Here is a 12,468-nt window from a genome sequence, read left to right on the forward strand (position 1 = left end):
CGTGATGCAAAGGTATTAGTTAATGTTAGCAGTTCTGTGAAACTACACCTTCCATTCCGCATGGGGAGCTCCGCACATTGCAGTAGACTAGGTCTACTAATACTAAACAGAGAAATTAAGAAAAGTGGTGGTCAAGCATACTCACCTTAGCCTCCTCCCAGGAATGTGGCTCAAGTAACTAGCTTTTTCCTTCCCACACAGCCTTTGCATCACCAGAAACTGCACCTCCCTTGCATGCCCATGGCCTCTTTCTGTGGGAAGCCTGCCAGCAAGACCATGAAATGATTGCCTCCCAAACCGTAATCAAAGAAACAACAATATATCTTGTATTTCTGATGAACAATCTTATAAAAGATGTCTCAGAAAAATGTCACATGCTGCAAGGACCCATTGATCCAAAAACTTGAGCATGACTAATCTATCTCATAAGTTCCAGGGTTCCTCAATACAAAATCATTTGGAATAATGTGTAGGATCTGGATATGTTTGCAGACCTTCTCAGGTCTCACACACTCATCTTCACCCTGTGATGTGGCAGGTGAATTATACACTGAGTGCTGGAATGGTTGTGGTTATATTCGCTGGATTCAACAAGAAAGCCTACACTTCTCCAACTAATCTCCCTGTGCTTGTTGCTTTGCTGCTTCTGTATGGGTGAGTGTTCAAGGTTGTTCCTGCATGTGGGGCCCTGTATTTCACATGGAAATTATTTAATGATATTGAGCTCGGTGCTTAGTGAAATCCAGCTTTAAAGAATAGAACTGAGTGGGTACACTACAGGGTAGAACTGGATTCTGTCCCTGCTCCAGGATATTTACACTCTCTGGTCACATGCTGTAAAGGAGACTTTTTTGTCACTGACTTGAATTTTTAAGTGTTATATGTGATCCTTAGAGGAAAATATATTTGTTTGGTTTGCTGCTTTCTGATATGTACATTGCGTAGGGTTTTAGTGGTTGTTCATTCACGTTGTTAATAACCAATACTAAAATAATTTTCATCATTTAACCCAAGAGCAGAAAGCACTGATCTTCAATGCTTTTTTGACTTCAAATGAGCATTTGTGTTGGCAAAATAGCATTTTACAGGGCTGATTGAAATTCTCTTTCTTACATTTAATTAGTGATCATACATATTTACCTATAAAATAATATTCCTGATGTAGTCTATGCAAAATGGTTCACCAGTTCTATTTCTAGAGTTAAAAAAAAGAAATTAAGCTTTTCACATCCTCCTATGTATATCACAAATTAAGCCTAAGAAGGAACAATTCTTTTCTCAGCAGACTACCTTTAATTTTCTGAAGTCTTCATGTTCTTTGAATGAAAATCCTGAGAAAATGCAAAGCATTATCATCATTTAATCTCTGTAAAATACCCAATGTTAAAAATGTGATCAGAATGTTTGTTTGTTTAATTTTTCATTATTATCTTTTTAAAGAGCAATAGTGGTATCTTTAATGAGTTTTACATGGCTCTGTGGAGGATTTGTTTTTTTTAAAAAATACACTAATTCATGTCTGTGTGGATGGAGATTTAAAATGTCTTTGCATATTTTAAAGTATCTACCAAGATGAAATTTTCAGAAAAAATGCAATCACATGGCAATCACTTCAATATAAATTTCATAATTTGCTACTCAAAATAAAAAACAGAAAGAAAGGTAAATTCATAAAATCATCTATTAGTCCTTGTGCCCAGCTGCAGTCACAATGGGAAACTCAGGATGATTCTTTCTGACCGCAGGTGTATTGTCCTGTTAAGCAATTCAAGTTGTCATTACTAAATTCTTCCTAGTCAGACTGACAGTTGCTAAGCATTGTAAGTTTATTCCAGAGGAATAATCCTCTTGTGCTGCTGAATATGCTTTTGCTGTGTCCCAGAAAAAGCAATAGCAGAGGAAGCTCCAAATCCGGAGTAAAATACACAATGGTAGAGGAGTTAGAAAATAATATCAAAATTTACAGAGTTTCTGATTTCTTTGGACAGTTCCGAAGGCTGAGGAGTATCTAGCAAAGTAGTATATCATGTTTGCTTTATCTTGTTCCTCCCTCCTGGTGTACAATCCAGTGAGATGTGCAAGGATACCTTGGGGGATAATAACCTTGCTAGCATTAAGTTTTCTCAGTTTAGCTGTTTCTATTGTCCTGCATTTTAACAGCAAAAAAATCTAAGCGGAAAAGCTTTTTAAGTGGTAACCAGGAAAAGAATACTGCAGCGGTATCTCTGGTTGGTTACACCATTTCATTACACTCGGGATGAAAAGAAAGCTCAACTCTCTGTTTTCATTAGGTCAACTGACATGAGAATACTGAGAAGCTGTTATCATAGTTTTTCTCTCTTTTGCATGTAGATGGGCAGTAATTCCCATGATGTACCCTGCTGCTTCTTTCTTCAATGTCCCTAGCACTGCTTATGTTGCATTATCTTGTATTAATCTCTTTGTGGGGATCAACAGCAGTGCCATTACTTTCATCCTGGAGTTATTTGAAAACAACCTGGTAAGTAATGTTTTGTTGACACATGGTTTTGAAGAGCTGTGCAAAATGTCTCCAAACATAACCATCTCTAACAGTATCTCTCTTTCTCTAACTTGCCATTTTCCATGGCAGTAAATGAGTAGGGAAGTTGCTGAGTAACTGCAGGGACAGGTGAGCAGAATAACCCAGAGAAGTGACTCAGGGCAATTGATATCTTAGGCTACACACACAAGGAATGACATTCAGTGTTCTTCATCCCTATAAGCAAGCTTCTGTACGCTTTCACAGTTGGGGAGGAGGGAACGTGGCACTTTGTGCTTGCTTCTGCAGCTTGTATTGTACAGGAAGAGGTAGATGGTAGAAAATCAGAGTCACCGCTAAGTAAGGAAAGACATTCCTGTTAGTCATTGCATTAGAGTTGATGTTCTGCTTATAGTAGAATTTGAGAATTTCCCAAAAATGGTTTAAAACCTCCAAGAAGGTGATAAAAAGGACAAGAACAGACAGAATACAGCGAGTGCGGAAATTAGTTCTTAGAAAGGCTAAGAGATCAGTTTATAAAACCCTGTTGGCTTGTATGCACTACTACTACCACCTCTACAGTTGTTGAAACTCTGACCACTGAGATTAATACCCTTTCTACAGCTGACAGCAATCCAATTAACTATCATTACAGACAGTGCATTTTCAAACACTATGTGCTGACCAAGCATTGTTGTTTGCTGGGGAGGAGAAACAGATCTTGGTTTAGTTCATGGTTTCAAGGGCCAGTTTTACATCGCTTTTCATTTTTTGGTGTTCCTGCATTCTCAGACAAGCTTATTGATAGCACGGGGTTCAGTCTAGCTCTGTTCAGTCTGTGGGACAGCAGGCCAGTATTGTTTTCTGTGAGAATATGCCTCTGTCGTAGACACTGTGTATTCAAGGGAAAATTACCCTTCTCTGGGTTCAGTGTTGATGCAGCTAGGCTGCTGCTGGCACTTACACTGTGTTGGGTATCTCCACATTGCACCAGAGTCTACTGTGTAGTTGTGCCCAGATGCTGGTACTTTTAAATATTGTGGCAGTCCTGATAATGGAAATATTTCAGCTATAAATAAAGATGTTATGACAGAAAAATACCACTCTTTCTTGTTGCTCACAGTTACTGTTTATAATTGCTGACACCAGAATTGCATATTACCTCTGCTACATAGAGAAATACTTCGTTACAAAGATTAATTTTTCTCCACATTGACAGTTTTTCACAAGCACCTTATCTGGTGCAGTATATGCCAGCATTTGGCTGTGCTGTGTTGTAGGTTGCAGATGGTCTGAATGTAACTTGATAAATACTCTGTTTCCTCTGTTGTAAGAACACAGAACATCCAGTTTCTCTGACATGACAAAGAAATTTTCACTCATGTCACTGTGTTTTCTTAAAGAAGTCAGATTTTAACTGCTTATTATGTTGTTTCTGTTTCTTATAGTCTTTGCTGAAGTTTAATAAAACATTGAAAAATGTGTTGATTGTCTTCCCACATTTTTGCCTGGGCCGTGGACTCATTGACTTGGCCATGAACCAAGCTGTCACTGAAGTATTTGCCAGGTTTGGTAAGTAAGAGGCAATAAGCAACAAGTTATATCAACATCACATGTCCTGACCGTGGATGAGATGGTCGGAGGCGTTCTCTTGGAAAATAAATGGCTGTTTCTGAACTTCTCCCCTTTTACATCTTCAGATGGAGAAGGAGTATGAAAGTTCAACCTCTCAGAAGGAATCTCAGCTGCTGATACAGCTGCCAGAACTGTACAAGCCAATCAGTAATCTGTATTGGAAATGAACCCATTTGTTTAGTGCCAGACTCTGATGTCTTTTTATCATTTGTTCTGAAGTCCTTAGATCATCACAGGAGGATATATTATTTCATTTCATTCGAATACTTCAGCAGGCCTCGTGTTAATGCTTCAAGTGGCTGCTGTTCTTCTTGGGATATGTTTGTCTTTAATATCAGACAACTTCTTATTAAAAGACTAGTAATGTAGCAGAACTCATCTGGTTTTATTCAGAAAATTTGTCTTCCTCATAATCCATGCAAATTTCATGTTATGATGTTCAAATTAGCGCATATTCAGAGAGCTGCTCTCATGCAGCAGCTGAGAATGGAGTGTATTTTCTTAGGAATCTTTATAAGACACTATCAAATTGAGACATTGCCTGGTCATAATCAAATGAAGTACAGATTTTTGTCCTAAACCATTATGATTATGCCTTCTGTTGTGAGGAGCAGTGCTTTGTTTCAGCAGTGTTTCACCTTGCTTTCTGGTGCTCTTTCTCCAAAGGTGAGGAACATGTTTCCAATCCTTTTCAGTGGGACTTTGTTGGAAAGAACCTGGTTGCCATGGCTATTCAAGGGGTTGCATTCTTCATTCTGAATCTCCTTATGCAGCACCGTTTGTTCTCCACAAGATGGTACGTCCGAAAGCTTTTCTTAATGTTCCTTTTTCAACAGGGTGAGTGTCTTTGTTATTCTTTATGTCCTTCTTTTTTCTTTTTCTCTGAATTTTTCAGCCTTTATTTCTGTTTACTTACCTGATTTCATCTTAATTTGTTGATATCCTGTTTCAATAAAGCATTATCTTAACAGGATTTAAGAATGTATTATTAAATACATTAGTTTTCTTGAATTAAGCCTTTTTTTTTTTTTTTTTTTTTTTTTTTTTTTAGATTAAGACACTGTAATACCGAGATTATAAAATGACTTGGAAAGTGTGTAGTGGCATGAGGTACTGGTCTGACTTTCCAAGACAGGAATTCTAGTCCACTGCAGCGGACAGTGGCAGCCTTGACACTGTGCAAGCTTCCCCTCTCTGCTTCACAAATGTGCCTCTGTCTCAATGAAAGCAGCTGCCTTCCAGGTGTGAGTGGGTTTGAGATTGCCAATGAGAGTACTAATTGTTATATTTATAAAAATACTGTTTTACAGGGAGGTCTACTAAAAAAATCTGTAGAAGGACTGTCGTTAGCTACTGAAGAGCAGCCAAATAGTGAAAGCTGTTGCTGAGGGAAGATTATGTCATATCAGTGACTAACAAGGCATGCTCTTTTGAGCAAGCCATTTCCACTGGTTTTAGTATTTAGAGATTAACTTTCAGAGATCAGGGATTCTTCTGACAGCAGGAATGCTCCAGCCAGTGTGACATTGCGAAGTTTCAATCCCACTGCTTCCACCAGTCACATTTTTGGCAATTGATTAGCCATTCTTTCACACTGATATTCTAACAGCACCCAGTGCAACTCTTTGTTTCTACAGTCAATGTCTTGCATTTTTCCAGGTTTGCTGAGACTGCCATGTCACCTATTATGGATGAAGACGAGGATGTTGCAGAAGAAAGAAAAAGGATTATTAGTGGAGGGAACAAAACAGATATCTTAGAAATACAAGAACTGACCAAGGTAATATTTTGAGAAGAATTTAAAAAATTAGTGTAGTGTAAAAGTATTATTTCAGAATGCATTTCAGCTGTGGATTCAGATGGTGGTGCTTTCAAAATCAACTTTGTGCCTCAGAAGGAAACAAACATTTTGGAAGTCAAGGCTTGACATATTATGTGGCTTATTTCCTTTGATTAGAAGTCAAACCACAGAAAAGTCCCACAAGGGCAGTGTAATCCTCCTTACTTAAGGTTTTTCTCTTACCTCACATGATCTGACATGATTGTCATCTATTGAGTGTCCATTTCTACTACTAGTTTTTCTTCTATAATGTTGTTTTTTTCCATAGGTGAGTTTCAATCTCAAGTTAACCGTTTTGTTGCTTTCACATCGAGGGCTGTAGTTATTGCTAATTTATCTTCTTTCCAGACATTGAAGACATCTGAGCTATGCTATCAGAATGTACAAAAATTACCCATATTGCTGGGATCTCATGAATAGGGAACTTGGAGTATCATTCTTCAGACTATGTTGCTGTATTGTTCTACTTTGTTCTAATATGTCAAAGATACTTTGCCCCAGCAAAGCAGCAGGTCTGTCCCCTGGTGCTAAAGATATGAACTAAAAGGCTGCATGCAGAAAAAATGACATACTTAGGGGTCATTACAAATTTATTTAATGTAACTAAAGGTCTGACTTTATATAGTGTTTACTCTTTCTTTTTAACTTATTTACTCCTGTCTTTGTTCTAAAGTTGCCTCATCCCAATAGCACTAAAAAATTCCGAAGACTTTCCGTGCTGTAAATAGGATTTTTTTTTTTTTTTCCTGTCAATTTAGATTTATGCAGGCAGGCACAAGCCTGCAGTGGACAGACTCTGTGTTGGCATCCGTCCTGGAGAGGTAAGTTGTTCATTAAGACTAGATTACATTCCATGGATTTGTTCAGATTTCATGCCCCTGCTGATTTGCAAGTTGGAAATACTAAAGAATGTGATATATTTTGTAATTTAGTGCTTTGGTCTTTTGGGAGTGAATGGTGCTGGCAAGACAACAACATTCAAAATGCTGACTGGAGATACTGATGTGACATCTGGAGATGCTGTAGTGGCCGGTAGTAGGTAAGTATCTTAAAAAAAGCTTGTGACAGTCAATTTACTGGGGTAGAACTGCCCAGATCATAGTCTAAATGACCCAGCAGCTCTTTTCCAGTTTTATGGCACTGAGACCACAGCTAACACACACTGACACTTTATACTTTTAACACTCTGTTGTAAAATCTGTGGGTAAGTTATAGTAATGCTAACAGTGGGACAAGGCAATTGGATCTCATGGCAAGAGCTTGCAAACACAAGATAACCAGGCAAACAGGGAACTTTGAGCTTTGGGACTTTTCTCTGGTTGTTTCTAGCATCTTTGTTTACACAGGGCTGGCAGATGTCATAAGTTAATACAGTGTGATCCTGGTATTCACTTAGTTTAGTTCCAGGTCGTGTGTCATCGTTTGTTAGGTGTAGTTGGAATTTGATTCTTTGTCCATTGATGTAACTTGAACAATAGCTATTTTGTTGCCAGTCATAGTGCTGGGCAATCTGCTCTAGGTGACCCTGCTCAAGCAGGGTGGGTGGACAAGGTGACCTCCAGAAGCCCCTTCTAACCTCAACTATTCTGTGATTCTGTACTTCTCCTACTATTACCACCAACAAAGTGTTAGCCTTGTGTCTTACCTGTCTGCTCCCAGTGACCACACTCTTGAGTGGAAATGAACTGGGTTTTTTTTCTCCTAAAAATAGACATTTGTAAAAAATACTATCTGAGTGGCTGTTCAAAGAACTTCTTGTTAAGTTAGCCTGTACTTAAACAGGAAAATGGGTGAGGGGTAATGGGCTTACACTCTTAACCAGGACTGAGCTGACTTAGAGGATGGTATATTCCTCGCTATTCTGTACAGACAGCTATTTTAGTAAGATGTTCTGTCAAGAAGTCATTCACCTCTTACAAGAGCTGTTGCCTGAAAAGATAAATACTTTATTAAAATTGTTTCTACCTCTCTTAAAGCTAGTGTTATATATCTAAGATTCTTTTATTTGTTTCTCCAGTATATTGACCCACATTTCTAATGTACATCAAAACATGGGATACTGCCCTCAGTTTGACGCCATTGATGACCTGCTCACAGGACGAGAACACCTCCACTTATATGCACGCCTGCGGGGGGTTCCAGCAGAGGAGATCAAGAGGGTAAATCATTCCTGGTTTTGGCTTATACCTAGTTAAAGTGAATATTTGTGATGATTAATTGGGTTCATAACAAGCCAAGGGCCAGAATTTCCAAATTGGGTTTGCCATTCTGTGCATTGAAGTCCTGGGAGTGATTCCTGTCATTCAAACCATTAAGTACAAGACTGCAGTATCAAATGGCATTAATGGTACTTGCAAAACTGTGATGCCAACTGTGGAAGGCTAAAGATGCAATTGCTGTAACTCAGAACTGCACTGGCTGCTGTTTTGTCCTTGTCTTTAAAGCTGTTTATGTATAAGAAAGAAAACATGAAGATTCCAGAAGAAAATAATTTAAGTTATTGCACAGATAGGAAGTCTACAGTTGACACTGGTTTGTGGCTTTCCCTCAAGTGGTTATAATTCCTCTCATCATCATAAATATTTCCGACTCCCCTGTTCCATTTCTGAAATTAATGTGCTTAAAACCCATGGGATTGCTGTGTCTGTGCCAGAAGAGGAATGTATCAGCAGTCCTGTCTGTTGTGCATTAGCTGCTATATGAAAAAGATGTTTTTTCTCGTAGGTTGCTGAATGGGGCATCCAGAGGCTGGGACTTTCTATGTATGCAGACCACCTGGCTGGTACCTACAGTGGTGGCAACAAGCGCAAGCTCTCCACTGCCATTGCACTGATAGGCTGCCCACCACTTGTGTTGCTAGTAAGTGTCATGGTAATGCAGCTCTGTGATAGTTCAGTAGAGCATCTCATAAAACTACATGCTAAAGAGGTACCAGGATGTTTATGACAGTCCTTGCAAGCACCTTTCTGCCCTCAACTTACATCAATGTAATTTTGAGTTCTTTAATTTCAGGTATAGACAGGGATGCATAATTATGTTTTCAGTGGATCCCAAGCAATTATGAAAGAAATGTCTTCAACGAAGAATGGTTTGAGATAAAATCTATAATCCAGGCATCTGAATTTAAATCCATGTTTGGTTTCAATCTGCCTTTTCTTGTCAGATTATGACCACTCATGTAAAATATGATCTTCTGACATACACCTTGTTGCTTTACCCAGCAGAACAGAAGAAGGTAGCTACCCTTTTGCAGCCTCTAATATCTTTGGAATAAATTATATAAATTTAGACTAAATTATACAAATGCTGAAGTGTAGTTCTCATCAAATCCTGAATGTTTTTATAACAAGGTATCACAACTCCTTGCATTTTTCGTATCTAAGACCCTAGACTGGGTACTGCCTTGGTAGTAATGGTCACTGCGTTCCCTTCCCTGTAGCTGTGCCCTACGGAGACAGCATTATATTCTTACCTGCAATTTCTTGTTTCCTCACTGCTTTGTGCCGAGAAGGACATTATTTCCTTTTTTCTCGTATAATTCTTAAAGTGCATGTGCTTTCTCAAGGCACAGATTTCGGTAGGGAAGCAGCTATATGCTAAGGCCCAAACACACGATGGCTTGATTCTAAATAGATTTTATCTTTCTCATCTGCTTCTCTGGCTCTAATTGTTTTAACGTTTCCCTTACAGGATGAACCGACTACTGGAATGGACCCTCAGTCCCGGCGCCTCCTGTGGGACTGTATTGTCAGTGTGCTCAGAGATGGGCGAGCTGTGATTCTAACCTCACACAGGTAAAAAGAGTTAGAATTCAGAATCCCAGAGCGGCTGGAGTCCATCCGCTGGCTTTTATCTCAAATATCTGTTCTGTGTTTTGAAAGTATGGAAGAATGTGAAGCCCTCTGTACCCGTTTAGCCATCATGGTAAAAGGTACCTTCAAATGCCTGGGCACAATTCAGCAGCTAAAATACAAGTAAGTAGAATACTTTTATGGTGTTTTTAATGGGAAAACTTAGTGTGTGTGACATGTACCGTTCTTAATGCAGCAATCCAATCTGAAGAGACATTTTTTAAACAGACCCCTTTCTGTGTGCAACTCTGTGGTATCCTAGACAATTTGAGCAGATCTCATTTCAACTTCGTTATGCTACATGCCACTTCTGCAGGGCAAACACAGGGCTTCCTACATAGCTAGATCTTATGCATTATCTTTCAGATACGGTTAATGTTTTCATAGCTGCTGAAAATCAGACTTCTTCCCAAATAATAAAACCATCTCTTCATCCAATTCCCAAATCTACCTGTGCTTCCCAGGTTTGGAGATGGCTACATTGTCACCCTGAAAATCAAAGCTCCGAAGCCTGGAATGCCTCCAGATCCTACTCCTGCTGAGCAGTTCATACGCATGAACTTCCCAGGGAGTTTACAGAGAGAAAAACACTACAACATGCTGCAGTATCAGATTTGCGCCTCCTCTCTGGCTAAGATTTTTCGGTTAATAATCTCCAATAAGGAAAACTTGCATATTGAAGAGTATTCTGTGTCTCAAACAACTTTAGATCAGGTGAGTAAAAAATAAAGCATCCATCAGAAAGCCTGTCTGGTGAGAATTAGGCAATGCAATGGGGATGTATCCAAACTACTGAGGGACCAAAATGTTCAGAGTAGAGAATTATCTTGCACCTCTTCCTCAGACAATATTCCCAGACTCCTCATCAACTAGACACACAAAACCTGGAAAGTCCACTGGGGCTCTTGGCAACACCTACTTGCTAGAAGGTATTAGCCCCAACTGCCTGCTTTCCGAAATAGCAAAGCTGTCTTTGATGGGGATGCTGGAGACACACTCCTGTCTGCCATACTGCTTCTTACTAAAGTATTTGGTCTCCTCTTTCCCATCACAACCAAATTCAACTTATGTTGTGCAAGCCATGCAAACCTTGGTGAACCCATCTCTTGCTTAAGAAAAAATAGAATTTTAGTTGCAAGTGCATCCAAAGGAAGGAAGTTGCAAGGAATTTTATCAAAATAAAGAAGTTATTAATGACCTCTGCTGATACACAGTGTCTTAGTTTAGTTTAGTTCATGTCCATGGATTCCCCTTTCTACCTCTTCCCTGCAAAGAGAACAAGACTATGTGAATTTACAGAGACATTCCACTAACTCATCTCAGTTGATGAGATGGTGACATTTTCTGCTTTCCTCACACAGGTTTTTGTGAATTTTGCTAAACAGCAGATGGAGGATGAGGAAATTCCTTTGCATCCCCGTGCAGCTGGCGCCAGCCGAGAAGGAAAGGTGTCCCCTGCTTTGCAACAGCAGGCAGTTGCGTAGACTGTTCCTACAGTCACCAGCACTTAGACTGTGCACAATGCAAAGATGTGCCATATCAGAGCAGTACAAGGGTAAAACGAAGTTTCCCATGCTCAGTATTATGCTGGCTTTTTTGTGTCTTTCTGAGCACTGTGCTCATGACAGCAACAGCCCTAGCAACAGACAACTTCTACTGCTCTACCAGAAACACTACATGCTGGAAGTGTCAAAGGATGGGCAGGTCCTTGCTATGGAACAAAATCTTCCTCTAATGTAAAGTTCATTAGAAGATACAAGTTGAAAATTCTTATTCCACCTTTTTGACATGTAAAGAGCATTGAAGACATTTTCTCTGTCTGGCCCTTTCAGGCTGGCTGATTTTTCTTAACTCTTTGGTCAGCTGCTGCCAGTCAGCAAACAGGTCCCAAGGCAGGAAGCATCGCACAGCTGAGAAGTGGATTCCTGCTGTCCCCAGTGCACAGGGCTACCAAGGTCAGAATATCAGTGCTGGCTGACGGGGGCATCGCTGGGAGCCTGCTTCCCTGTCTCACCAGGCTGCCAGTGAAAACAGACGGTTGTCTCAGCAAGCATGGGACGAATTAATTCAGATCTCAGACCTAGGCAAGAAATTTCCTATTAAAAAAAAAAATCTTAATGAAAATGATCTCATACTCATCTTCGAGTTTCTCAAACAGAAGCAGAACAGAATGTCAAAATGGAGATTAAAAGGAGAGTCTGTCCAAGAGTTTTGTTTCCTCATGGAGGCCTGGAAAGCCATCTTTGTTACTAAACAGGATCAAATTTTTCTTCTTTCCTGTGACTCCACCTTTAGTGGGTGTAAAGGGCAGGTGCTCTCTCTGTGCTTAGAAGGAAAATTTTGACCTGCTTGTATTCCACACTGCATTCGGTGGGAAATCATTTGACATTTAGCTCTTTTCTCTATTTCGCAGTTAAACGAATGGAAAATAACAATACTGAAAACCAACTTATAAAGATGTATTTCTTCAGGTATCTACAAGACCTAACCATTTCTAAGAGATCTTCTCTAAGATATATTATATGGAAATAAAATCTGGGTCATGTATTTTTGCTTTGTTAGGTTTTTTCCTTCAATTGATGTAGATTTTTTTTATATAAGGATATTCATTCTTTTTACTGTACAAAATATTATGAAACTTT

General features: G+C 39.3%; 1 protein-coding gene across 7 annotated transcripts in view; it reads left to right on the plus strand.

Moving 5' to 3' along the window:
- The window catches only part of ABCA4 (ATP binding cassette subfamily A member 4), an 80,137-nt gene that overhangs the window by 63,917 nt on the left and 3,752 nt on the right, over window positions 1-12,468 (plus strand). For 3 of the 7 annotated variants that reach the window (XM_071810404.1, XM_065842144.2, XM_071810408.1), the window contains 13 exons: window positions 539-654; window positions 2,353-2,500; window positions 3,949-4,072; window positions 4,802-4,931; window positions 5,795-5,915; window positions 6,734-6,796; window positions 6,908-7,014; window positions 7,993-8,134; window positions 8,700-8,834; window positions 9,666-9,769; window positions 9,857-9,949; window positions 10,291-10,540; window positions 11,188-12,455. In XM_071810404.1, coding sequence (XP_071666505.1) covers window positions 539-654; window positions 2,353-2,500; window positions 3,949-4,072; window positions 4,802-4,931; window positions 5,795-5,915; window positions 6,734-6,796; window positions 6,908-7,014; window positions 7,993-8,134; window positions 8,700-8,834; window positions 9,666-9,769; window positions 9,857-9,949; window positions 10,291-10,540; window positions 11,188-11,310 — 1,656 coding nt within the window. In that variant the 3' untranslated portion in view covers window positions 11,311-12,455. Of the gene's footprint in view, window positions 1-538; window positions 655-2,352; window positions 2,501-3,948; window positions 4,073-4,801; window positions 4,932-5,794; window positions 5,916-6,733; window positions 6,797-6,907; window positions 7,015-7,992; window positions 8,135-8,699; window positions 8,835-8,987; window positions 9,107-9,665; window positions 9,770-9,856; window positions 9,950-10,290; window positions 10,541-11,187; window positions 12,457-12,468 lie in introns of those variants that run through there. The other 4 variants (XM_071810407.1, XM_071810406.1, XM_071810405.1 and 1 more) reach the window with 3 other exon arrangements.

The sequence above is a fragment of the Patagioenas fasciata genome, chromosome 6, assembly GCF_037038585.1.
Source record: "Patagioenas fasciata isolate bPatFas1 chromosome 6, bPatFas1.hap1, whole genome shotgun sequence".
Taxonomy (NCBI): domain Eukaryota; kingdom Metazoa; phylum Chordata; class Aves; order Columbiformes; family Columbidae; genus Patagioenas; species Patagioenas fasciata.